Source organism: Ziziphus jujuba, chromosome 2 (genome assembly GCF_031755915.1).
Source record: "Ziziphus jujuba cultivar Dongzao chromosome 2, ASM3175591v1".
Lineage (NCBI taxonomy): Eukaryota > Viridiplantae > Streptophyta > Magnoliopsida > Rosales > Rhamnaceae > Ziziphus > Ziziphus jujuba.
In genome coordinates, this window is record NC_083380.1 from 9,545,717 (window position 1) to 9,570,597 (window position 24,881).

Sequence of the window (24,881 nt, forward strand, 5' to 3'; positions counted from 1 at the left end):
AAATAAAAACCTTCCTAAAGTTATTTGTCCAAAAATAAATAAATAAAAGCCAAAAAGTAATGGTAGTTTCCTAAAATAAAAAGTAAAAATAAATTAGGAAACTAAAAATGCTAGCCTTTTTGATCAAGTTGACTTTGATCAATCTTTGACCTCTTTGAGCTTCAAATCAGCTTCTAGATTCTTTTTAAGATGCCAAATAAGCTGAATATGAAGTCCCACACGTTGCCCATGCTTGGAAAAATAAGAAAAGGCTAATACAGTAAAATACAGTAAAGCCAGCAAGCAATACAGCAAATTCGGCCAAATTGTTGATGCTGTCCGTACAAGCCCTTTTTGATTGAATTTGAGGCTGATTTAACTTGATTCCATGACCTCTTAGGCATATGTATTGAACCCCTAAAGCATTGGAACCATTTCATGCTTCCTTGACTCCAAAAATGTACCAAAACCGTCACCTGGGTCCGTATCGGCTTCCACCACTTGGATGCTTCGAATAGGCTTTGTATCTTCAAGTATGGACAAGCTCTATTGAGATTGATTACCCTCTATATAAATACTCCCAGTTTACCCTTAAATCTCTTAATTTGAGCTCTTGTGATTGGCCTAGTCTTCATCCGTGTCGAGTCAGCACCCCAGCGGGTTATCGGCGGAGCGGGCTCGGGCGGAATCACATCACAAACAAATTTACCATGGCTTCTCTCTAACCTTCCCACTTCAAAATCCAAATTCTCGCTCTGATCTTCTAATAGCTGACGTTTCAAAATTACATGCAAGTATATCCAAGCTTGAGTCCCTTCTGTCTCAAAGATGATAATTACCGATCAAGATCCTACAATGACAAAGGCTATAGCTCAAAGCTTACCAAATACATTTCATAGGTATTGTAGTTGGCACATGCTTGAGAAGTTTTCTATATATTTAAATGCAATCACCTATAGAAATTTTTATAAGGACTTCCAACAATGCATTTGGGAATCAGAATTCCCTGAAGAGTTTGAAAGAAGATAGGTGACTATCATTGAGAAGGCAAGCCTATATGACAATGATTGGTTAAAATCAACATTTAAGATACGTTCAAGATGGGTGCCTGCATATGTTAATCATATATTCTCAGCTGGAATGTCAAGTACCCAATGTGCATAAAGCTCCCATGCATTTTTCAAGCAATATGTTTTGAAGAAAAACTTATTGATGGATTTCATACTTTGATTTAATAGGACAGTTGCATATCAACGTCACGAAGAGTTATGGTCTGATCATGTTGATATTAATGAGAAGCCTATTTTGAAATTGCCATTGGAAATGGAAAGTAAATGGTTGAGATTTACACACGCAAAATTTTCCTCAAGTTTCAAGATGAGTTGTGGTATAGGTTGCTAACAATGCCACAACTTGTTCATAAAAATGCTACTAACAAAATATATGTGATCGAGAGTAGTCCAAATGATGGTATTCGTAGAGTTCGGGAAATTGCTTATGATAAAGTATTGGACTATGCATCTTGTACTTCTAAGAAGTTTGAGAGTGAAAGAATTCCATGTAGACATATTTTGGCATTCTTGCGACTCTTTGGTAATAGTGCTTTGCCAAATCAATATATCATGAAAAGATGGACTAGAGTTGCAATATCTCAAATAATATCCGATAAGCAAGGTGTTGAGATAAGTGGAAAATGTAGTTCAATGTTGATACGGCGAGCTAAACTATTCCAACTTGCTTTAGAAGTCATTGATATAGCCATAACAAATGAAGAGGCAAGTGTAATTGTGAATGATGGTTTTCAAAGTTTGCTAGACAAGATTAACTCCGTAGTTATCGACATGAAGAGTGGAGGCATTTCTAAAAAAATGTAGTAATGCTCATGACTCCGAAGCTTTGAAAGACCCATCTTAAGTGAGGGCAAAGGGAAGTGGATGAAGATTAAAAAGGGAAAAGAAAAGGCAACAAATGCTGCAAAGTATAAAGGTTGACGTTGCAATGGATATGGAAAAATTGGGCAATCGCATGAAAAAAGAAATTGTCCAGTCCTCAACAATCCGTAAAAAATGATACATTTATTATTTATTATTCTTATGCAATTGGAATGATCATACCATGTACAAACCATGCTGCTAATCTATGTAGGTCCTCACAAAATGAGGAAAACCCTCAACCAGCATCGAAATTTGAATCTGAAACTAATAGTTTTACATGTACAGGTATAAAACTAAGTAGTTTCCTCATGGTCTTCAACATATTCTTGAACTAACATGCTGCTTATCTAATAACTTGATTCGTTTTGGCAGGTCTGCATGATAAATAATTTGGAATGATCCCCCTAAATGTGATAAAGTATTTTGCATCAGCTTGTAAGAAATAGTTTTATTTGTAGTTTGGTGTGGGTTTTCTGTCTCATTGCAAGAACTATCAGCTTAGTTAGTAAAATATGGTTGTGTAAAGATAATAGACTCCATACCTTCCCATGTATTGTAATATGAAGTGTTGTTTGATTCTTGGAATGAATATATGTTGGTTTGCTGTTTATTTTTCCAATGTAGGCCTCTCATTTTAATTTGTAATTCGAATAGTAATAGTTTTGTTCATGTAGGTGGTTGCCATTGGTGGAATTGGTATTTATTATGCTGGTCACATTCACTGTGGTGGTTTAGTGCAAGTTAGGACATAAGAATATACTTAATTTGTTGTCTACATATTAAGTTTATGACCCACCCATTGTGAGTTTTTAAAGTTCAAGAATACTAGGCTTGGATGTGCTAAAGCATGGTATTTAGGGGGTATATGTTATGGTATTCAGCACAAATGAAAGCACAAACAAGGCAGCTGTATGTGCTGGAGTACTAGAGAAAGGAAACAATAGCAAGCAATTCGATGTTTCATAGTGGTTATCAGCAGCTTTGGGGCCCCCAAAGGAAGATGTGGCAAAGGAGAAGGTGGTCTTGCTACTAGCCAGGCTTGTCTGCTTTTTCTATACTTTGGAACTACAAAAGCTGCTAATATTACTTTGGAACTACAAAAGCTGCTAATATAGACTGTGCTTCTCTATAATATTATAGAAGTTGGATTTTCTATTTTTTTGTTTTTTGGGTTTGATATCTGATACCTCATGAATCTTATAGGTTCTGTTGTATTTGTTGATATGAAATTTTTAGGGAACAGATGCATCACATGTAGATGAGGCTCTGGCTCTTGCAGAATCATTTACATGTGAGAAATTGAGATGATGGATTAAAGTGCCATGTTTTGTTGTTTTAGGCCTTACAGAAGTTGATATATTCAAAGTTACTAGAAAATTGATCCAGAAGCTAATTTGATGAGAAAAAAAAATAATTTTTATATTTGACTAATATCTGATTGGTTTTTGAATTGGTGGTTGCAGTTTGTAATGCTGTTGGAGTTTTGCCTTCGTCTCTCCAGTATGGTTTCTTGGTTGTTGATAAGTATGTAATTCTTTATTGCTACAGTTATACTGCAATTGATATGAAATTTGTGGTCGCTGTTAGTACAGATTGGTTAGAAATTTTGAATATACTTCTCCATCTAATGGAACCTAGGGAGAAAGGAAGACAACAATTTGTACTTTTCTGTCCATTGTTTTATCTGAAATATTAAGATCTCTGCAAATGTAGATGCATTCATCTTTGTCTTTATTTTGTTAATCTTACATTGTAGTTCCAATGGCATGAAAAACATCTAGGAGCATTTTTGCCAGAAAATTTTCACTGTATGCCGATGGTGGATTAATATATTCTTTTCTAATAAGGGTGCAATTGTTAAATAAATGCAGTCTTGCTTGCTAGATGTAAGTATTGGCTATTAAGATATATTTTATTTTCACTGACTAATAACTGAGAGAAAGTGAGATAGCCCTTACCGCATGTAGCATATACAACTAAAGTTTAAGAATATGAAGGCTAATCTATTAAGTGCTTCATCAACCAAATGCTTATGTCCAAAAAGTAGAGTTCCTTTTTTCTACGTATTTGAATGATCAGATTTTCTGTTACCAGATTTCCTTATTCCTTTATGTGTTCTGTTTCATTTTGATGCTAATTTGGTGATTAGGTGATAATTTGGTGTACATACAAAACTCCAGAGGCTCCTTAAATTTCAATAATTAGTTGATAACACAAACATCCATGTTACACTTTCAAAGCTCATGAGCTACAACAATTTCATTCCAATCATTTGACAACATTAATGTTCAGCAGTCACATTGTCACTAATGTGAAGGCTAACAGCTGCAATGTGCTCAAGCATCGGGTGGTTCATTGAAATAATTTCTACAAGCTAGGTAGTGTTCATAACATGCTTTTAACCAAAATGATCAATCCACACCTCAAAATGGTATATACCATTTCTTTACTGACTTTTACTCCTAAGGAACATAAAACAGTTGAATGAACAATGGAGTAGGTAGGCCAGAATGAAAAATATGGTTGCTTCTTGAAAGCCAAATAACCCTCACCGTGTGACAAGTACCATCCTCAAATGTCAACCTGGAAAAACCTCCACCATACTTTTAAGTGTGATTGAAGACCCTCGACCTTTTGATTTGGCCACTAGAACCTTTAATAGACCTTAATTAGCCTACATTAAAAAGCCATGAAGGAAAATTCATATAAGCCATTGTTAAGAATTAACACTATTGTGGTGGTGTGAGCATAAATTCATTTATAATTTGATCAAAACAAAATACTAATTCTAAAATGTTGCAGGAAGCAAATTTGAAGTAGTTGAAACAAGGTCAGAGAACTCATAAACTAATCGAGCTAATCCTTTCATTGCAGCATTGATCATATAAGGATCATTAGTATATATGAACAAATATCAAAAAGCTACTTATGGATTAATACATCTATATTTACAAACAAGTAGGTACTAACTAGATTTTTGGGCTACTTACAATGGTTGGTCAATAAACCATTAGGAAGTGTGATATACTAGCAATATATTTCCACCTGACAAATACCTATTCACGTATCCACTAACTATAAGCAATATTTGCATTTAAAAAAAGATAAAGATCATGTCAAACTATAAACTAATTATGAACCAATTTAAGTTTAAATAGCAGTGGACTGTACATATCTTGCTAAGGTTTCTTCCTACTGCACAGCATTGTTGGTGTTCTTAGAGCCTTTATGATTCATCTTTTGAACCTGGTTTTGAAGTGAACATTATATGTTAGAGACTAAAAGAGATGCCTTGTAGTATATCATAACAACCATTCATTATGTATGGCATTCTAACTTGCTATGGAGATTGCTTCACCACTAGATACAAGAAAATAATTTTTTCAGCACATTACTGAAGTAAACATGAAGATTACTATCAAAGAAAGATTTAATTTTCATTGATCATTTGAAGATAATTTTACATATGTGTCATAACTATCTCTTATAAACATAATGTGTGTGTGTGTGTCTACAAGTGCACGTAGACTCTGGCATGTAATTTGAAAGATTAAAGGAGAAGAAACCCAAGTTTACAAAAAGAAGATCAAACCAAAAGTGGTTTGTCTTCACATCAGAAAATGATAATTAAAAACACATATTTGTTTACAACAGCATTATGTCATTGGGTTAAAATCACAAAAAATATGTACTATAGTATTCGAAATATTACCAAGTTGACCTAAAGTGTAAAGAAACAGTAACAACAAGCTTCTCACTACAATTTTTCAAGGATCATCCACTTCCCGTAAAGCAGTTGTTGACTCATGGTGAGCCGAAAGCAATAGGTAGAACTAATTTAACAGACAATAGTTTGATCTAAAAGAATAGTGAAACAATACATTAGCTTTTAACAAGTTCTGTCACTTACCTATAATGGCTGGATAATCAATACCCAATTCCTCTTTACTTCCGTGAAGACAACCACACAGCAAGAACTATGCTGAGAACACACACAATAAATTAATTTACAACTCACAAAAAAAAAAAAAAATACTTAATGCTTTGCATGGAACTCAGAAACCATGGGGAAAATTTATGCATGAAAATGAAGAGAATAAAAAAAAAAACAAAGGATAAAATCCTTTTTGGGTTTTGGTTACAGGAAAGAAAAAAATTATAAATTAAATTTCAAACACAAACAATCTTAATTCTATACATATATTAGATTTTCATAAATTAATTTGACAATATAAAATAATAAGATGATAACTCAAAGACAAAGGTGAAAACCTTCGCATCCTGACCACCATAATTATGATGGAAAATGTTGAGATCTTCAACATTCTCCAATGTACCTATGTACCGCAACATTCACCCGACTATACATGAATATACATAAATGAATTAAAACTCCGAGGCAAAAACCGAAGGCATTAACTAAGATAATCAAGAATAATCAGTACTCCATCATTGAAGATGTCATTTAAAAGATGCCTGAGATAATCAAGGATTGGTTAGCACAACATATAACGGAGAAATGCAATTCAATTCACCAAACAGTTCAACATACTTGACATAGATAATTGTAAATACAATTTCAACAAAACATACAGCGAGCTTAGTAGGATACATATATTGCTTACCAAGCACATAGCAAAATTTAGTACATAATTGGTTTACCAACCAAATAGACACGTATAATACTTCACTACATTACTAGCAATCATTTTAAAGAAAAGAAATAATAAAAGTACAAGAACTATAACAGTCTTAACGTCATATTGGTTGCTCCTCTTAGTATTTTTCTGAATTGCTTCAAGAATATTATTAGATTTCTTCACTTGCAAAGATAAAAGACAAACTTCACTGATAAGTATATTTATTTTGTCTAATTTAGCTTCCCCTTCTTTTGCCCAAATGAATTTACCACATCCTTTTTCCTGTGGCAAGTAAACATATATAACTTAATTATTTTATAAGCGAAAACAAATTAAAATTCAACACATTAACAATTATGAACGACTTGTTCTCCATCTAAGCATTTCCAGAATTGACGATTTGGATTCTTGTCTATCCTTGATATTTTTAAATGCATATATTGACCATATGAGCACATCTATGTCGGTTTAACATCACTTGTACTTATTGATATGCTTACACATCTAATCTCCAGCTCTGTCTTCTAAAGAAGACAAGGCAGGATTTAATAAGTTATAAAAAGCCAAAAGATATATACAAAAAAAAAAAAAAAAAAAAAAACCACCAGCAACCTTTTTACATGAATGAATGCATCTACCTTAGCAATAACAATGGCTATAAAGCAATGGCAATAACAATAGCAATAACAACCACTAAATATGTATTATATGGCTTTTCCCTATTCATATGGTTTTCTTAATATTCATTATCAGCATTACTGGACATGCTCATCCTATCACCCCTGTTTCTCAAGGATTATTCCTCTTTCTAGCTATTCACGAGTATTGAAATTAACATTGACAATGTAAGCTAACAAAGGAAAGAAAGAGCCATATCTTACAAAAAAATCTTCTTTCTAATTCAGAGTATTAGTCTAAACACTTCACCTAAAATGGCAGATGCAATAACAACTAATCAAAATTGTGCACGCTGAGCGCATGGTAGCACACCCTTCCTATCTCATTGTCCCAAAGAAAACAAAGATGTAAAATAATAACCAAAAAAAAATATGAAGATTTTCTACCAACCAAAATCTGCAATGAGAAGGTAAAATATCATAAATAAGCTACATGAACCTTACTAACGAGATTTGTTCATTATAAACATTCATGTTTTGTTTGTGATATGTGAATCTCTTATATGATTGGAAATGTATATATAGATGTTTAGAATGAGGGAATCGCATGGCATGCAAAGTAGTCTAAGTAGAGATTTTAAGAGAAGAAATTAGAATTGGAATATGATATATAGATAAACAAAAACATAAAGACAAATTCACACCAAACATTGGAATTGGTACGTATCTATATAACTAATGGACTTAAGAATTGATATTTGGACCATCAACAAAAATGACGAAAGGACAACAGTGTAACTAGCAGATCTGGCAGCATGGGCATGTGGGTAATTTGGCAACTAATTAAAGATTCAAAGACGAGATTGCAAGCATAGACCGAGAACATGGTAATTGATTCCTCACACTCCAAAAAGGAAAAGTTTTTAATTATTTTTATTTCTAAAAGAAGGATATTATATATAATAAAACAAGTATATCATTAAAGACTTCATAAAAGGGGGTTTATAACCAGATCTTAAAGAATTGTACTAACAGAGAACCAAAAACTTAATTATAAGTTTAAAAAGTAGGGAAACAAAACAAACAAGACTTGCAAAGACTGATATGCTTCGACAATACTTTTTAATCACAGATTATTGTCTTATTTTACATTTGTAGTGATATAAATTCAAGACAAAAAATTGGGAAAATTTGCAAGGCTGGTTAGCCAATGGAATCAGTAGAGAATGGCTTGAATGGTGGGGAGAAATTCTAGATTTAACCTAATCCCTAGATGGTGGAAGCAGTGGAGAATCTAGGGTAGGGCTGGCTGGAAGAAGCAGCAAAGAATGGTGGTGACTTAACATCGCGTGCGAGCTGGAGGTGGTCATGGCTCAAAGTCGTTGGAACTGTGGGTGGAAGTTTGGAAGCAGAGGAGAAAAGAAGAAGAGAAGAGAAAGGTGCAAATGGGAAGGGGAGCTTTAGGCAAAATTTCACACATGAGGCAAGCTTGAATTTGGACCATTCATGCCAGATGTAAAAATCCAACGGTTCCCATTTTCAGCACATTTTTTGTCCGAATGAAAACCATGTAGTCAGTCCTTATCCTAGACATATATATCTATATATATATATATTATATACACGCACATATATCTATATATATATAAAATATATGCACATACACACGCACACACGCATATATATATATATATGTAGGTATAGGCACAAAATTTAATATTGCAAGATTTACAAATTCAATAATTAAAATAAATATTTAACAGGGCTCCAAAAATGTTTTAAGAATAAATCAATCACTTTTGCTCTACTGCAGTGTCAGTTTTAGATTTAATCCAGATACTTAAACAAAGTCCAATTTCACAATAATTACACAAATTAGCTCAAAACATCAAAATTTTAATTATATAGCCATCCATAATTGATGTGATTCTGCCCAAGCCCGCTCCACCGATAACCTGCTGGGGTGCTGACTCGACACGGATGAAGACTAGGCCAATCACAAGAGCTCAAATTAAGAGATTTAAGGACAACCTGGGAGTATTTAAACAGGGAGAAATCAATCTCAACAGAGCTTGCCCATACTTGAAGATACAAAGCCTATTCTAAGCATCCAAGTGGTGGAAGCCGATACGGACCCGGGTGACGGTTTTGGTACATTTTTGGAGTCCGGGAAGCATGAAATGGTTCCAATGCTTTATGGGTTCAATAAATATACCTAAGAGGTCATGGAATCAAGTTAAAGCAGCCTCAAATGCAATCAAAAAGGGCTTGTACGAACAGCATCAACAATTTGGCCGAATTTGCTGTATTGCTTGCTGGCTTTACTGTATTTTACTGTATTAGCCTTTTCTTATTTTTCCAAGCATGGGCAACGTGTGGGCCTTCATATTCAGCTTACTTGGCATCCTAAAAAGAATCTAGAAGCTGATTTGAAGCTCAAAGAGGTCAAAGATTGATCAAAGTCAACTTGATCAAAAAGGCTAGCATATTTAGTTTCCTAATTTGTTTTTACTTTTTGTTTTAGGAAACTACCATTACTTGTTGGCTTTTATTTATTTATTTTCTGGAAAAATAACTTTAGGAAGGTTTTTATTTTATTCTTACCATTGTAAATTAATTAATTCCTAATTTAATATAAAGGAATTAATTAATCAAACTTAGATTAGGAAAGGAAGTATAGTTTCAGCCAACTAGGTTTCTTTATGTGTGGTGGCTGGTTTTCTTTATGTTCTAGGGTTTTATTTCATGGCTTTGTAGCCTATTTAAAGGCTTAGTTATCACTAAGAAAACAACTTTGATTTGATTAAGAAAATACTTGTGAGATTAATTATCTCTTTGTTCTTTGAGAACACCTAAAACACCATTAGAGAATTGGTTGTTTTAGCTTGACTCATCAATAGGTTTTCCATCCCCTATTGTGGTGTCTACATTATACCAAGGTTTCTAACCACAGGTTGGTTAGGGGTTGAGATCCATTCCATTAGAACTTGAACTTAATTAAAGATCCGGGCTAATATAATACGGGTTTAGGAGCAGGTCGTCCTAGGTTCGTATCAATAATTACTAAACTATATATCAAATGAAAAGCTTGAGAGATAGGGATTAGAAATACTTAGCTCAACTTAGCAAAACTTGTTGGCGATGGCTGGAAAAAGGATGGAAAAGTTTGATCAAATTTCAAATCAATATAACTAACTAATGGCCGGGAATTATGAAGAATGGAGGCCAAATTCAAAATTAGAAGGTTGAAATTAAGGGAAAGAGGCTAGCTTTATGGCTGAAGACCGTTGGGAAACCGACAAACTTGACAACAGTGACTGCTGGTGTCCAAACATTGGTCTCCACCCGTTAGACAATGTTAGGCGTGAATCTCATGTGGGTTGGTTGGTCTTACTGTTGGGGTGAGAAGGTTATGACAAAGAGCAAGCTAGCTTGAAGTGTTAGCAACAAACAAGCTTTTGGTGATGCTCTTGGGAATGGTTGTGTGTGAGTTGTGTTTTTAGGTTTTGGTTATGGTGTTTTCTGGTTTTTAGGGTTCCTAGAGTGTTCTAAGGTGTTGAAGAAGAGATGAGAAGAAGGGGACCACGTTGGTTTTTAAAAATGAGGCTTAGATGTATAGCCATCTCATTTATTTAACAATATAAGCTTGAAATTACAACTAGTTCACACATGCCAAGCATGTGAGCTTACAAAGTGAGTAAAGTATTTGAAATTTAAAAAGCAAAATGGTCAACACCTAAATTTTCATACACAAAAGAGGTAAAAACCAGCAGCAACATATCTATTCCAAATATAGTAAAAAGTGGCACATGGTTTAAACTAAGTTCCTATTGTTTAACTAGTTTGGGTAAACAACCAAACTAGCTCCACCTACTTAGTTCCCCTTTGTTTCTGCTTATGAAACTTGGTTTGAAGTATCCTTGGTCATCAATAAATATTGTTCCAAGAGCTAGGAAAGTTCTGGAACCGGATCATGGGCCAAACAGCTCCAAAACTGACCCATACTCTGCATACTGGGCCCATCAGATACAGCAATTTGTTTCGAATAGAAAATGGACTTTCCCATGTCATTTGGACCTGAAATATGAACCATAGTCTTCTATATATGTCTGTAGACATCTCTCAAAAGTTCAACCCAAAAATCTATTTGCAACTTGAGATATAAGATAAACAGTGGACCTATGTTGCTGGAAATTATGAATCCAGCATCATAGGCATTTCAAGCATAATGTTCCTACTCTTTTGTGCACAAAATATTATCAAAATATACCTTGCATTAATTAAAAACATACAAAAAATATAAACTTATAAAAGGAAAGGGGGTGATACCAAGGTGTGCATGCTAGCCGATGACATGCACCATCAAGTGGTAAAATTGCCATACTTCAAAAAATTACCACACTTCAACACTCCTCCTTGGAAATTTTGTATGAGACATTGAGAAGTCCTCTCAATATCTCAAATCTCTTCTTTCCCAATGGCTTGGTGAAGATATCCACCAAGTTCTCCTCGGAAGTCACATATTCCAACTTCACTTCACCACTTGCTTCAAATTCCCTTAAGGAATGATACTTGACCGGTATGTGCTTGGTCCTCCCATGTTGGACTACATTTTGTGCAATTGCTATTATTGAAGTATTGTCACACAATATTAACATGGCTTCATCTTGCTTCAAGCTCAAGTCCTCCAATAATTTCCTAAGCCAAACACCTTGATTAGCACAACTTGAGCAAGCAATATACTCGGCTTCTACGGTGCTTTGTGCAACGGTTTGTTGCTTCTTGGAATTCCATGAGAAAGGACCATTTCCAAGTGTGTAAATGTAGCCCAATGTGCTCTTTCTATCATCCAAAGAACTAGCCCAATCACAATCACTATAACCAAGAAAAGCTTCATTAATGTCATTCTTGTACCATACACCAAAATCACTAGTACCTTTCAAATACCTTAGGATTTTTTTTTTTTGCACAACTAAGATGATTTTGTGATAGACTATGCATAAATCTTGACAAAAAAGCCACACTAAAGATGATATCTGGTCTAGTAGAGCATACATATAAAAGGCTACCAATTAAATTTCTATAGATGGAAGGATTTACCTTTGGAGAATCATCATCCTTCACCAACTTGGTGCCATCATTCATAGGTGTGGCAACGTTATTACAATCCTCCATGTCAATCTTCTTGAGCAACTTCTTCACATATATTTCTTGAGATATGAAGATGCCCTTGGATGATTGGAAAACTTCAATTCCAAGAAAATATTTCATCTCTCCAAGGCTAGACATCTCAAAGTTCAATTCTAGCTCACTTTTGAAATTGCTCACTTCTTTCTCATTACCACCGGTCACTAGGAGGTCATCAACATAAAGAAACACCAACACCATGCAACCATGAGTCCTAATATACAATGTAGGCTTATTAGGACTCCTCCTAAATCCATGCTTTGTTAAAAAACCATCTATCTTGGCATACCATGCCCTAGGAGCTTGTTTAAGGCCATACAAGGCCTTGTGTAGCTTGTATACCTTCTCTTCACTCCCTTTTTTCACAAAACCTTCGGATTACATAACATAGACCTCCTTCTTCAATACTCCATTCAAGAAGGCTGACTTCACATCAAGGTGATATACTTTCCAAGACTTTTGTGCCGAAATTACAAGGAGAAATCTTATGGTTTCCATCCTTGCAACCGATGCAAAAGTCTCTCCATAATCCACACTGGCTTGTTATGCATATCCCTTGACAACAAGCCTTGCCTTGTGCTTATTTATGGAGCCATCCAGATTGTACTTGGTCCTAAAGATCCACTTCACCCCAATAGCATTCTTTCCCTTCGGTTTTGTTACCAAGCTCCAAGTGTCATTCTTCTTTATCACATTGATTTCATCTTGCATGGCTTGTCTCCACTCTTTTCTTGCCATAGCCTATTGGACATTGATTGGATCACTCAATGCCACATTACACCTTTCATAAATCTCATTAAGAGGTCTTGTGCCTCTCACACCATCACCAATCTCCAAATCAACCCCTATGGAGATTTCTAGCTCATTCTTATCATATTTATCATCATGGGCAACACCTTCATCATTTCCTTGTTCTTCATCCTTATCATAAGCTTCAAACCGATTGTCTTCATCCATACTAGCCAACTCCTCCTTACTATGAACCCATTTAGCTTCCTCATCAACTTTTACATCTCTACTTATCACAAGTTTCTTGGTTTCCAAGTTATACACCCTATATCCCTTGGTCACATCACTATAGCCAACCAAGACACCAACTTGTGATCTTTCATCAAGCTTTCCTCTCTTCTCTTGTGGTACTAGGATGTAACAAATGCTTCCAAATACCCTTAGATGGTCAAGAGAAGGCTTATATCCAAACCAAAGCTCAAATGGGATTTTACTCCTCAAAGACTTGGAGTAAAGCCTATTTTGGATGTAGATGGATGTATTAACTCCTTCGGCCTAAAACTTCTTTGGCAAGCCACTTTCAAACAACAAACATCTAGCCATCTCCATGATGGTACGGTTCTTCCTTTCACATACACCATTTTGTTATGGTGTGTATAGTGTAGTGAATTGATGAACTATACCATGATCCTTACAAAGTTGTTTGAAAGCCTCACTTGTGTATTCCCCACCATTGTCCATCCTTAACACCTTTATAGTGCAACCGAATTGATTTTGCACTAACTTCATAAATTCTACAAACTTCTCCAAAGCTTGTGATTTTCTTTTAAGGAAATACACCCAACACATTCTTGAGTAATCATTAATGAAAGTTATGAAATACTTGCTGCCATTTAAGGATGGAACACTCATAGGATCACAAATATCCAAATATATAAGTCCTAGCTTCTCCTTTGATCTCCAAGAACAAGATTGAAATGCTAGCCTAGTATGCTTTCCTTTTTGACACACTTCACACACATGTTCTTGCTTCTCCACCAATGGCATATCTCTAACAAGTTCATGTGTGCCTACCAATGACTTAAAGTTAGAATGGCCTAGTCTTTTATGCCAAAGTTGAGAGGTGTTCTCAACTTTGGTGTTCAATGCAACTGATGCACCATTTTCATCCATATTCAACCTAAAATTCTTATTCTTCATTCCAACACACATTAATTCATTTCCATGAGGATAAACTATAGTGCATGTCATATTTGTTCTCAAGCATTTGACCTACACTAAGTAAGTTCTCACATAAAGAAGGTACATAGAGAATATCATGGATAGTTCTCACATCAAGGCTCCATTTCCAATTTTAACTTTGTTGTGGCTATTCCTATCCAAGTTTGTGAACCATTCATGCTTGTGAGACATATGGTGTGTTGCTCCACTATCAATGATTCATCCTTCATCGTTCTTGATGTTACTAAAACAAGTAGCAACAAACAACTCTTGGGATTCACTATCACTTATATTATCTTTAGCAACATTTGTTTGTTGCTTATCTTTTTTGTTAGCCTTGCATACTCTCTCCACATGACCCGTTTGTTGGTATTTATGGCAAAATGCATCCGGCCTCCACCAACACTTTCTTGGATGATGACCTTTCTTCTTGCAATGGTGACAAGGTTCATAGGACTTCCTCTCGGGTTTCCTAGTTTCACCTTTCTCCTTTATGACCTTAAGCTTGTTCTTCTTTTGATTTTGTGTCTTTTGATGTTGTTTAGGCACAAATGCAGCCTCCATTGATTCTTCATGTCTAATCCTCCTCTTTTGCTCCATAGCTTGCAAAGCATTCACCAACTCGGTCAAGGAAATTTCATTTAGGTTCCTTGACTCTTCCAATGAAGATATCTTAGCTTCAAACCTCTCGGGCAAGGAGACTAACATCTTCTCCACAATACTTTGGTCACTTAATCTTTCACCTAACACCCTAATTTGATTCACCACATTAAGAAGCCTTGTGGTGAACTCCTTAAACATTTCTTTATCTTTCATCTTGATAGTCTCAAACTCCCTCCTTAGGTTAAGGATTTGCATTTGCTTTGTCCTTGCTCTCCCTTGAAACTCATCTTGAAGTTTGTCCCAAGCTTCTTTGGCACTCTCACATGCCATTATCCTTTTGAAAATGGTATCACTAATACAAGAATGAATGGCGGTGAGAGCCTTGAAACCTTTAACCAATTCCTCCTCATGGTGCTTGATTTGGTTGACCGTTGCCCCTTGTCTCAAAGGCTCGGGTTCTTGGGGATTTATGGTGACCTTCCAAAGACCATAAGCCTTCAAGTAGGCTTGCATCTTGACACTCCAAATGTTGTAGTTCTTCCCATTAAAGATAGGAGGAGAAGGAGTTGAAAAACTTGAAGAAGCCATGTGAATGTTGCTTTCGGGTATGAAGGAATATGAAAATATATTTGTGCTTTCAAGTATCTCTTCACTCTCAAGGAATGAACCAGCCCAAAAACCTCACAAATCTCACAAAAATGTGTCTTGCTCTGGTACCACTTTGTTGGGGTGAGAAGGTTATGACCAAGAGCAAGCTAGCTTGAAATGTTAGCAACAAGCAAGCTTTTGGTGATACTCTTGGGAATGGTTGTGTGTGAGTTGTGTTTTCAGGTTTTGGTTATGGTGGTTTCTGATTTTTAGGGTTTCTAGAGTGTTCTAAGGTGTTGAAGAAGAGATGAGAAGAAGGGGACCACGTTGGTTTTTGAAAATGAGGCTTGGATGTATAGCCATCTCATTCATTTAGCGATATAAGCTTGAAATTACAACTAGTTCACACATGCCAAGCATGTGAGCTTACAAAGTGAGTAAAGCATTTGAAATTTAAAAATTAAAATGGTAAACACCTAAATTTTCATACAAAAAAAAGGTAAAAACCAGCTGCAACATGTCTATTCCAAATATAGTAAAAAATGGCACATGGTTTGAACTAAGTTCCTATTGTTTAACTAGTTTTGGTAAACAACCAAACTAGCTTCACCTACTTAGTTCCCCTTTGTTTCTGCTTATGAAACTTGGTTTGAAGCATCCTTGGTCATCAATAAATATTGTTCCAAGATCTAGGAAAGTTATGGAACCGGATCATGGGCCAAACAGCTCCAAAACTGACCCATACTCTGCATACTGGGCCCATCAGATATAGCAATCTGTTTGGAATAGAAAATGGACTTTTCCATGTCATTTGGACCTGAAATGTGAACCATAGTTTTCTATATATGTCTGTAGACATCCCTCATAATTGCAGCCCAAAACTCCATTTGCAACCTAAGATATAAGATAAACAATGGACCTATGTTGCTGGAAATTATGAATCCACCACCATAGGCATTTCAAGCATAACGTTCCTACTCTTTTGTACATAGTTTTGCCTATGCTTTTGTATGCATAACTTAGGCACAAAACATTATCAAAATATATCTTGCATCAATTAAAAACATACAAAAAATATGAACTCATAAAAGGAAAGGAGATGATACCAAGGTGCACATGCTAGCCGGTGATATGCACCATCAAGTGGCAAAATTGCCACACTTCAACACTTATAGTAGGCTTGAAGATGATCTTGGCAATGATGAAAAATTTCGATGGGTTAAAGGTCAATTAGTGGAGTTGCACAATGAAGATAGTACGCGGGGAAGTAAAAAAACAAAAAAAGGGTGATAGGGTATTGTTCTTTCTTCTTCTTCGTGGGGAGAAAGGGAGGAGGAGAGTGATGGGAGAGAGAAAGAATTTAAATAAGATAATAAAATATTAATAATGTATAATATAATATATTCATATATATATATATAACAATACAATATATATATATATATATATTTGTGAATAGAAACTCCTTTACGTGTTTTCATTAATTGAAATAATAATAGTTTAGTTAAAAAAACAACACAGCACTCAAATATGTGGGTCAAATTGGAAAATGACCAAAATGCCTTTAACACTGTTTTGACTATATATTTCTAATTGTGGCTAAGAATTGAATGTGCCATCAATATATGAACTTATGTTGACAAGCACTACACAATAGTTTGCTAATTAATATGCAACCTTGACTGTATAAAAAATCATCCGTGGACGCCACTTAGTCAAATCAAATCAAATCACACTTTATTTTGATCGTAAGTTCTCAATCCTAACTTTGAATTTATATTTCGCTAGTTTATGGATTCGTATTGACGAACCCTTCACAACTATACAAATGTCACATTTAGAACTCGTATAAATAAAAAGTCAACTTTGTGCTCGCATTTGGTCAAGTCCAATCAAATTTGGTCAAAAGTTCAAATTCTAACTTTTTTCTCAGGTCAAGATGTTATAATTTTAATATTTTGCATTAATTTATTTGTACTCCTTCAATTGCTCTAGAAAATTAACCTAATATATATATATACCTATTCTATTTTCCTTGATCGATGACTTTTTGGAAATTCTGTTAAATGTATTTATGTCATTTGTATTGTTGGCTTATTTCCAAAATTACTAGAGATTTTACTAGATTTTAGATAGAGAATTTGGTAAGGCTTACTTAGGCGGACCACTTTATGTATCTGGAAAGTGCAATGTGAGAGGTTCTATCAATATTACAGTGGGTTGGTCATATTTTTTATGACTTTGATATTCTTTCGAATGATCTATGCAACACACAAAGCCTTGTAAACTTCAAAGGTGCCCTTCTCTATGTTTTTATCACTGCTAGTAAACTAGTGTTTATACCTTCCATCTTATACAAACACATTAGACTCAACTAACACGAATAAAAATAATTAAAATAAATTAAATTTACAAGATATCCAATAAGTAAACACACTGAATAAAGAAAAAATGAAAAAAAAAAAAGAAGCAGGAAAATCAGGGGCGAAACCATATAAAAGCCTATAGGGGCCATGCCCCCCTACCCGCCCCCAAATTAATATCATATCCTTTTAAAGTTTCTTCAAATAAATTTAAAAATAACAGAAAATTTAGTATTTGGCCTGCATAATTAAAAAATCATATTGATTTTCATGTAAACAATGGTTGCTATATTTAAAAATAAAAATATAAAATTGTTACCTTAAAAGTTCTAATTTAAATATCAATTGTTTTCATTAAAAATAGAATGAATTTCATTTATATTTTAAATATATATGTATATGTAAACTCATCAAAGAATTTGTGGTTTTTTCTTTTAACTCATAAAGTTATAAATCAAAATGAATAAGTATCATTGTAGTTTTTTAGAATTCTTATTTATTTGTTTCTCATTTACATTTAAAATTTTAATTTCGGTTTAGTCTCACAAACAATATATTTGTTTAAAAATTTGTTTTTCTTCTACACTATGGCCCCCCGAGTTAAACTTCGTGGCTCCACCCCTGTGAAAAATACTCACTTGAAGCTTGAAAACCATCGAAAACAACTGAAAAAACTGATAGTAGGAAAGACTAAGCAAAACCAAGTTTAAAGTGGTAACAACTAGCCATAAGTGGACCATGGTCGAAGCAGAGAGAAAAACTAAGACTTCTCGGTTTTTTCCAATGTGAATGATGGAGGACTTTCATTTTATTACTTAGAAGAGAAAAAAAAAAAAAAAACTTCATATTTTTTATTTTCTTCCAAGACTCAAGTTGTGCTAGCTCATTTTATTTTATTTTATTTATTTATTTACAAATGTAGGCTCTGAAAGTAAAATCAAACTTCTCTGTATCCACACAATAGAGAACTGTATTACAACCAAGGAAGAAAAAGTCATCGAGAACTTCAAAATTTTGATGACAATGTCGGATTTCGGTGACCGACGACACCGACAGAGAAGGAAAAAAATATGTGTCTGAGGTGCCACCGAAAGATCATCGTTGTCACAAAATATCTACATTGTCAACTGAAATTGGTGAAAATCTCGGATTTCGGATGGTTATTTATGAAAATCAGATGGAAATTTCGGTTGTCTCAGTGAAAATCTGACGGAAATATCGGCTTTCTCTCATTTTCATTTCTTTCGTTGTTTCTCTTCCCCATACCCATCTTACCTTTCTCTCTTTCTCATCTCTTTCGATGTTTCTCTTTCCCAAACCCAGCTTAAAACTTTTGCTATGAGGATTTGAAGGACAAAAAATAAATATATCAAGATTTTTCAGACTGTGAGCAATGAATTACCAGAGAGAGAAAAGACCGTCTCAAATAGAGAACTGCCAGCAACACTGCCCCATTCACTCACCCATTTCTTCATCTAACAGTGTTTTTATAACTTTTCCAAAACAAATTTACATAAAAGATTGCCCATTAATTTTGCATCTTATTATCATATTGCCATTAAATCAATTTCACATAAAAAAAAGTATCCATTAATTTTACAACTTATTACCATATTACCATCAATTTCAGTAAGAAAAGCTTCTTTCACCTTTTTTTTTTTCATGTTCTATTTTTTTTTCACATATATTTTTTAAATGTTACATAACACATTCAATTTAATTATAAAACTTATATTTATTCTTTATCTTTAACTAAAGCAAAAATAAATGTTTTAATATAATAAAAACTTTTATTTCACTTTTTTTTTTCAACTAAGCCATTTATGTTTATTTAACTAACTCAAACTATAATAAATTTATATAATATAATTACAAAATTAATACTATTCAAAAACTAAAATAATCAATAAACTTTGATAAATCAATAAATATGTATTATTAGTTAATTAAATATATCAATTATGTATTTTATTTCCATTTAAGTTAGAATCTAATTTTTTTTATTAAGGTTTTCCCTTATTTTCCATTCCTACAATACTTTTCTTTTTTTGTTAAATTATATTACGTTGATAAATCTATTAACAATTTATATTTTTTAATTTGATTAGAAATAAATAAATAACTATTTTTGAAACACCATGAAATTTTTTTTTGTATTGATGACGTGTTATGAATTATATTTGAGAATTTCATATATTTTAATATTATTTGTTAAATTTTTTATATTTTAGTTTTAATAAATATTGTAATTTCTTTACTTACAATAATTTTAAATATTTATGAATTGTTTTATGATCATTATATTCTAATTATTATATTTTTATATTATTTTATTATATTAATTATTTCATTTGTAAAAATTTATATTCTGAATTAAATATTTAAAATTTCCATAATTTATTGACATTTCTATCAATATTTTTGTAAAACCATATTTTCGATATTTTATTAATACTGATATTTTTATCATTGATTACAACTCACCACCCCCAACCCCAGCCCAAAAAATTAGAAAGGAAAAAATAATAAAATAAATAAAACTTAAAACAAGCTTTTATATCTGGCTATCAAATCACATAAAGCTAATAATTATTTAGCAAGAATTGATTGCATATCTGTCCACATAATAATTATTTAGCAAGTCGGAAATATCTGTCCACATAAAATCTTGCCATGGCCCTCATCTTTTATTTCCATAGAAAATTGCAAGGTGGAAAACAATTCACCGAAGAAAAACTTGTGCTATGTATCTTGAGTTTTACAGATGAATTGTCAATTGATCTGTTTTTAAGTTATGAGTAAAAATCTTCCCTAGCTAGATATAAATAGAGATCGACGATATGAAGTTCAAGATAGAACCGAAAGAAGTTTTCATGACATAAAATGGATTCAGGAGATGAATTGAGCTCCACCGAGCTCCTTCAAGCTCAAGCACTTATCTGGAATGTTTCCTTCAATTACATGAAGCCCATGTCTCTAAAATGTGCCATTGAATTAGGCATTCCAGATATCATCCACAACCATGGCCAAGCTATTACTCTTTCCGAGCTCATCCAATCTCTCCATATCCACCCTTCTAAAACTTATTGCATTTATCACCTTATGCGTCTCCTAGTTCACTCTGGCTTCTTTGCAAACCATAAAGGAGATGACAAAGCTCAACAAGAAGAAAAATACTCTCTCACTCCCACTTCTCGCCTTCTCCTGAAAGACGAACCTTTTAGGGCTACTCAAGTTTTTCTAAACTCTTTTGTACCGGAGTTTGTTACCCCATGCCTTCACTTAAGCGCTTGGTTACAAAACACCGATGAAACTCCATTTGAGACGGTATATGAGCGAACAATTTGGGATTTCTTAGCTGAAAACCCAGATCATAAGCAGAAATTCTACGAAGAAATGGTAAGTGACTCACTGTTACTTGGAAAGGTTGTAATGGAAGAATGTAAAGAAGTGTTCGAGGGTTTAAAGACCCTGGTCGATGTGGGAGGCGGCACTGGAACTATGGCCAAGGCTATAGTGAAAAAGTTCCCATCCATTAAATGCGCTGTGTTTGATCTCCCACATGTTGTTGCTGGTTTGCACGGTACTGAAAACTTGTACTTTATCGGCGGAAACATGTTCGAGGCAATCCCACCAGCAAATGCACTTTTACTAAAGGTGGTGTATATGACTGTTATCAAATTGTTGTTATTATTTGGAGTATATTATTTTTAATGTTTTATTATTTGTTTATATATATATATATATATATATATGTATATATGTATACACAAATGAGAAGAATATCTAGCTAATTGTAACTTTCATATGGAAATTAGTGGGTTCTTCATGACTGGAAGGACGAAGAATGTGTGGCTATATTAAAGAAATGTAGAGAAGCAATTCCAAGTAAAAAAGAGGGAGGAAAAATTATAATTGTAGAGCTAATAATTGAAGACCCGAAGACTGATAAGGAACTAAGTGAGACACAACTCTGCTTCGACATGTTCATGCTGACCGGAGGTGGGAAGGAGCGTAGTCAAATGGAATGGGAGAAGCTTTTCTTGGCTGCCGGTTTCAGTGATTATAAGATAACTCCTCTTTTGGGAGTAAGGTCACTCATGGAGGTTTTCCCTTGAAGCCATCTATGGTTTTAGCAAATCTGTAAATCAGATCAAATAACTGATAAATTTAGGAATGGATCTCAATGGAGTTGATGATCACTGTCAATGCTACAAGCTTATTATCGCAGTTTCTGTTGGGGTGAGAAGGTTATGACCAAGAGCAAGCTAGCTTAAAGTGTTAGCAACAAGCAAGCTTTTGGTGATGCTCTTGGGAATGGTTGTGTGTGAGTTGTGTTTTTAGGTTTTGGTTATGGTGTTTTCTGGTTTTTAGGGTTCCTAAAGTGTTCTAAGTTATTGAAGAAGAGATAAGAAGAAGAGGAACACGTTGGCTTTTGAAAATAAGGCTTAGATGTGTAGCCATTTCATTCATTTTACAATATAAGCTTGAAATTACAACTAGTTCACACATGCCAAGCATGTGAGCTTACAAAATGAGTAAAGTATTTGAAATTTAAAAAGTAAAATGGTCAACACCTAACTTTTCATACACAAAAGAGTCAAAAACCAGCTGCAACATGTCTATTCCAAATATAGTAAAAAGTGGCACATGGTTTGAACTAAGTTCCTATTGTTTAACTAGTTTGGGTAAACAACCAAACTAGCTTCACCTACTTAGTTCCCCTTTGTATCTGCTTATGAAACTTGGTTTGAAGCATCCTTGGTCATCAATAAATATTATTCCAAGAGCTAGGAAAGTTCTGGAACCGGATCATGGGCCAAACAGCTCCAAAGCTGACCCATACTCTGCATACTGGGCCCATCAGATACAGCAATCTGTTTGGAATAGAAAATGGACTTTCCCATGTCATTTGGACCTGAAATTTGAACCATAGTCTTCTATATATGTCTGTAGACATCCCTCAAAATTTCAGCCCAAAACTCCATTTGAAACCTGAGATATAAGATAAATAGTGGAACTATGTTGCTGGAAATTATGAATCCAGCACCATAGGCATTTCAAGCATAACATTCCTACTCTTTTGTGCATAATTTTGCCTATACTTTTGCATACATAACTTAGGCACAAAACATTATCAAAATATACCTTACATAAATTAAAAACATACAAAAAAAAAATATAAACTCATAAAAGGAAATGATTTGATACCAAGGTGTGCATGCTAGCCGGTGACATGCACCATCAAGTGGCAAAATTGCCACACTTCAACAGTTTCTAGGTTGAACATTCAGAACTATGCATATATATATATATGGGGGAAATGAACAATGAAGATATATTGAAGTAAATTTTTTTTTTTTTGATAAATTATATTTGAAGTAATGTTAGATGTATATATACGTAGTTTAAGAGTATCGCTTTTAACAGCACTCCAAAATTTGCTAAGCCTGCCGCGTTCTACAAGCTCACATTTAATTATATGTTTTCGTTTGGCTCATTGACAAAATATATCCATTCTATCCTAAATTTAAAGAAAAATAAAAATCTCCAATTCTTAGAAAGTTAAATTTTTTCATTAAAAAAACAAGAAATAAAAATGTCATTACTACCCTCAAACAAAATAAAAAAGAAAAAAGTATAGCTTAGCTGGAACCATATAAGTTTTGGTATGCGGAATAAATAAATGTAAGAATATAATAGCTATTTCATAGGATTAAATTATATTCTATTTCATAGGATTAAACTATTAATATGTTCGATGTATTTTAAAGTTAAAAAATACCTATTGTATACGAATACTTATTCCCTTATTTCAAGGAAAAACTATTCCTCTTAAATAGTTCAAAATTGGTAAAGCATCTCCAATGGTGAATGTAGATTGTCACTTATGTGGTATAGAAATTCATATCGTATAAATTTAGATGACATAAATGTACAATCAATTTTAAAATTATTATCTAATGGTAATCTGCAGAATGCTATTTATAGCTATTATTTGCACATATTTCTTTATTATTATTTTTTAAAATTGACTTTTTAAAGAAAATTTTGCTTTTAACAAAATTTCACAGTGTTTAACAAACCCTCCAGAAGTAGAGAAACACCTTAATAATCTACATTTCCTTTTTTATTTTTTTTGAGTAGTTATTAGTTTTTCTAATGTGGTTGAAAAAATAAAATCTAGCAATAGATGAAGCCATTGTAAATGCTTTGTTCTGTCTTTTGAAGGATAATTATTTGTAAGACTTATGAGTCCTCAAAGATGTGAAGCAAGAAAGAGCAGGATTAGTGAACAGTTAGAGGATGGGTCGTAAAACCAATGAACCCTTAATGATGCAAGGCAAGAAGGAACAATATGAGTCAACAATCTTACATCACTTAAGTATAGTACAGTAGAACAATAATAGTTTAAATATAAAGATATGCACTTTTGTAACAATTGAAATCCTTTCAGAGTTGTTAGCTTCAGGGTTCAAAAGAACTCTGGGCTAAACGTGCTCTAGTAGATGCAATCTGGAGATAGATGACCCCCTTTGGAAATCAGGACCAAAAAAAAAAAAAAACAAAAGGAAAAAAAAACCCATATTGTCCAAGTGCAATGGATAAATTACGACAATATCAGTGGAACAAGAATGATGGGATGCCAATGAGTAGGGCATTACAGATGGTGTCAAAATTTGTACCCAATCGAAAATGTGCCAATGAGGATGCTGGACCCCAAGGAAGGTGAATTGTAAAACATATGAGCTTTGAAGAATACAATGTAAGAAGAGACAAAATTAGTGAGCAATCCCACATTTCCTGGACATTAAATGATAATAGTTTAATTGTAAAGATAGTTATTGTTTTCACAATCGATGCCTTTTAAGAGTGGTTCGAAAGAACTCTAGGGCCACGCAAGGTCAATAACCAGTCTCACATAGTCCAGATGTGTAATGGTAATGGTTCAAATATAAAGATAGTCGCTCCATTAATAATTGAGGCATTTTTATAGCGGTAAGCTTCAACGTTTAAAAG

At 33.7% G+C, this 24,881-nt stretch overlaps 1 protein-coding gene across 1 annotated transcript; it reads left to right on the forward strand.

Moving 5' to 3' along the window:
* Positions 1 to 20,533: 20,533 nt before the first annotated feature.
* LOC107419061 (trans-resveratrol di-O-methyltransferase) lies at positions 20,534 to 22,091 on the forward strand. Its single transcript, XM_016027782.4, has 2 exons — positions 20,534 to 21,518; positions 21,680 to 22,091. The coding sequence occupies exons 1-2, from the start codon at positions 20,745 to 20,747 to the stop codon at positions 21,977 to 21,979; spliced, it is 1,074 nt and encodes a 357-aa protein (XP_015883268.3). The 5' UTR covers positions 20,534 to 20,744; the 3' UTR covers positions 21,980 to 22,091.
* The last annotated feature ends 2,790 nt before the right edge of the window (positions 22,092 to 24,881 follow it).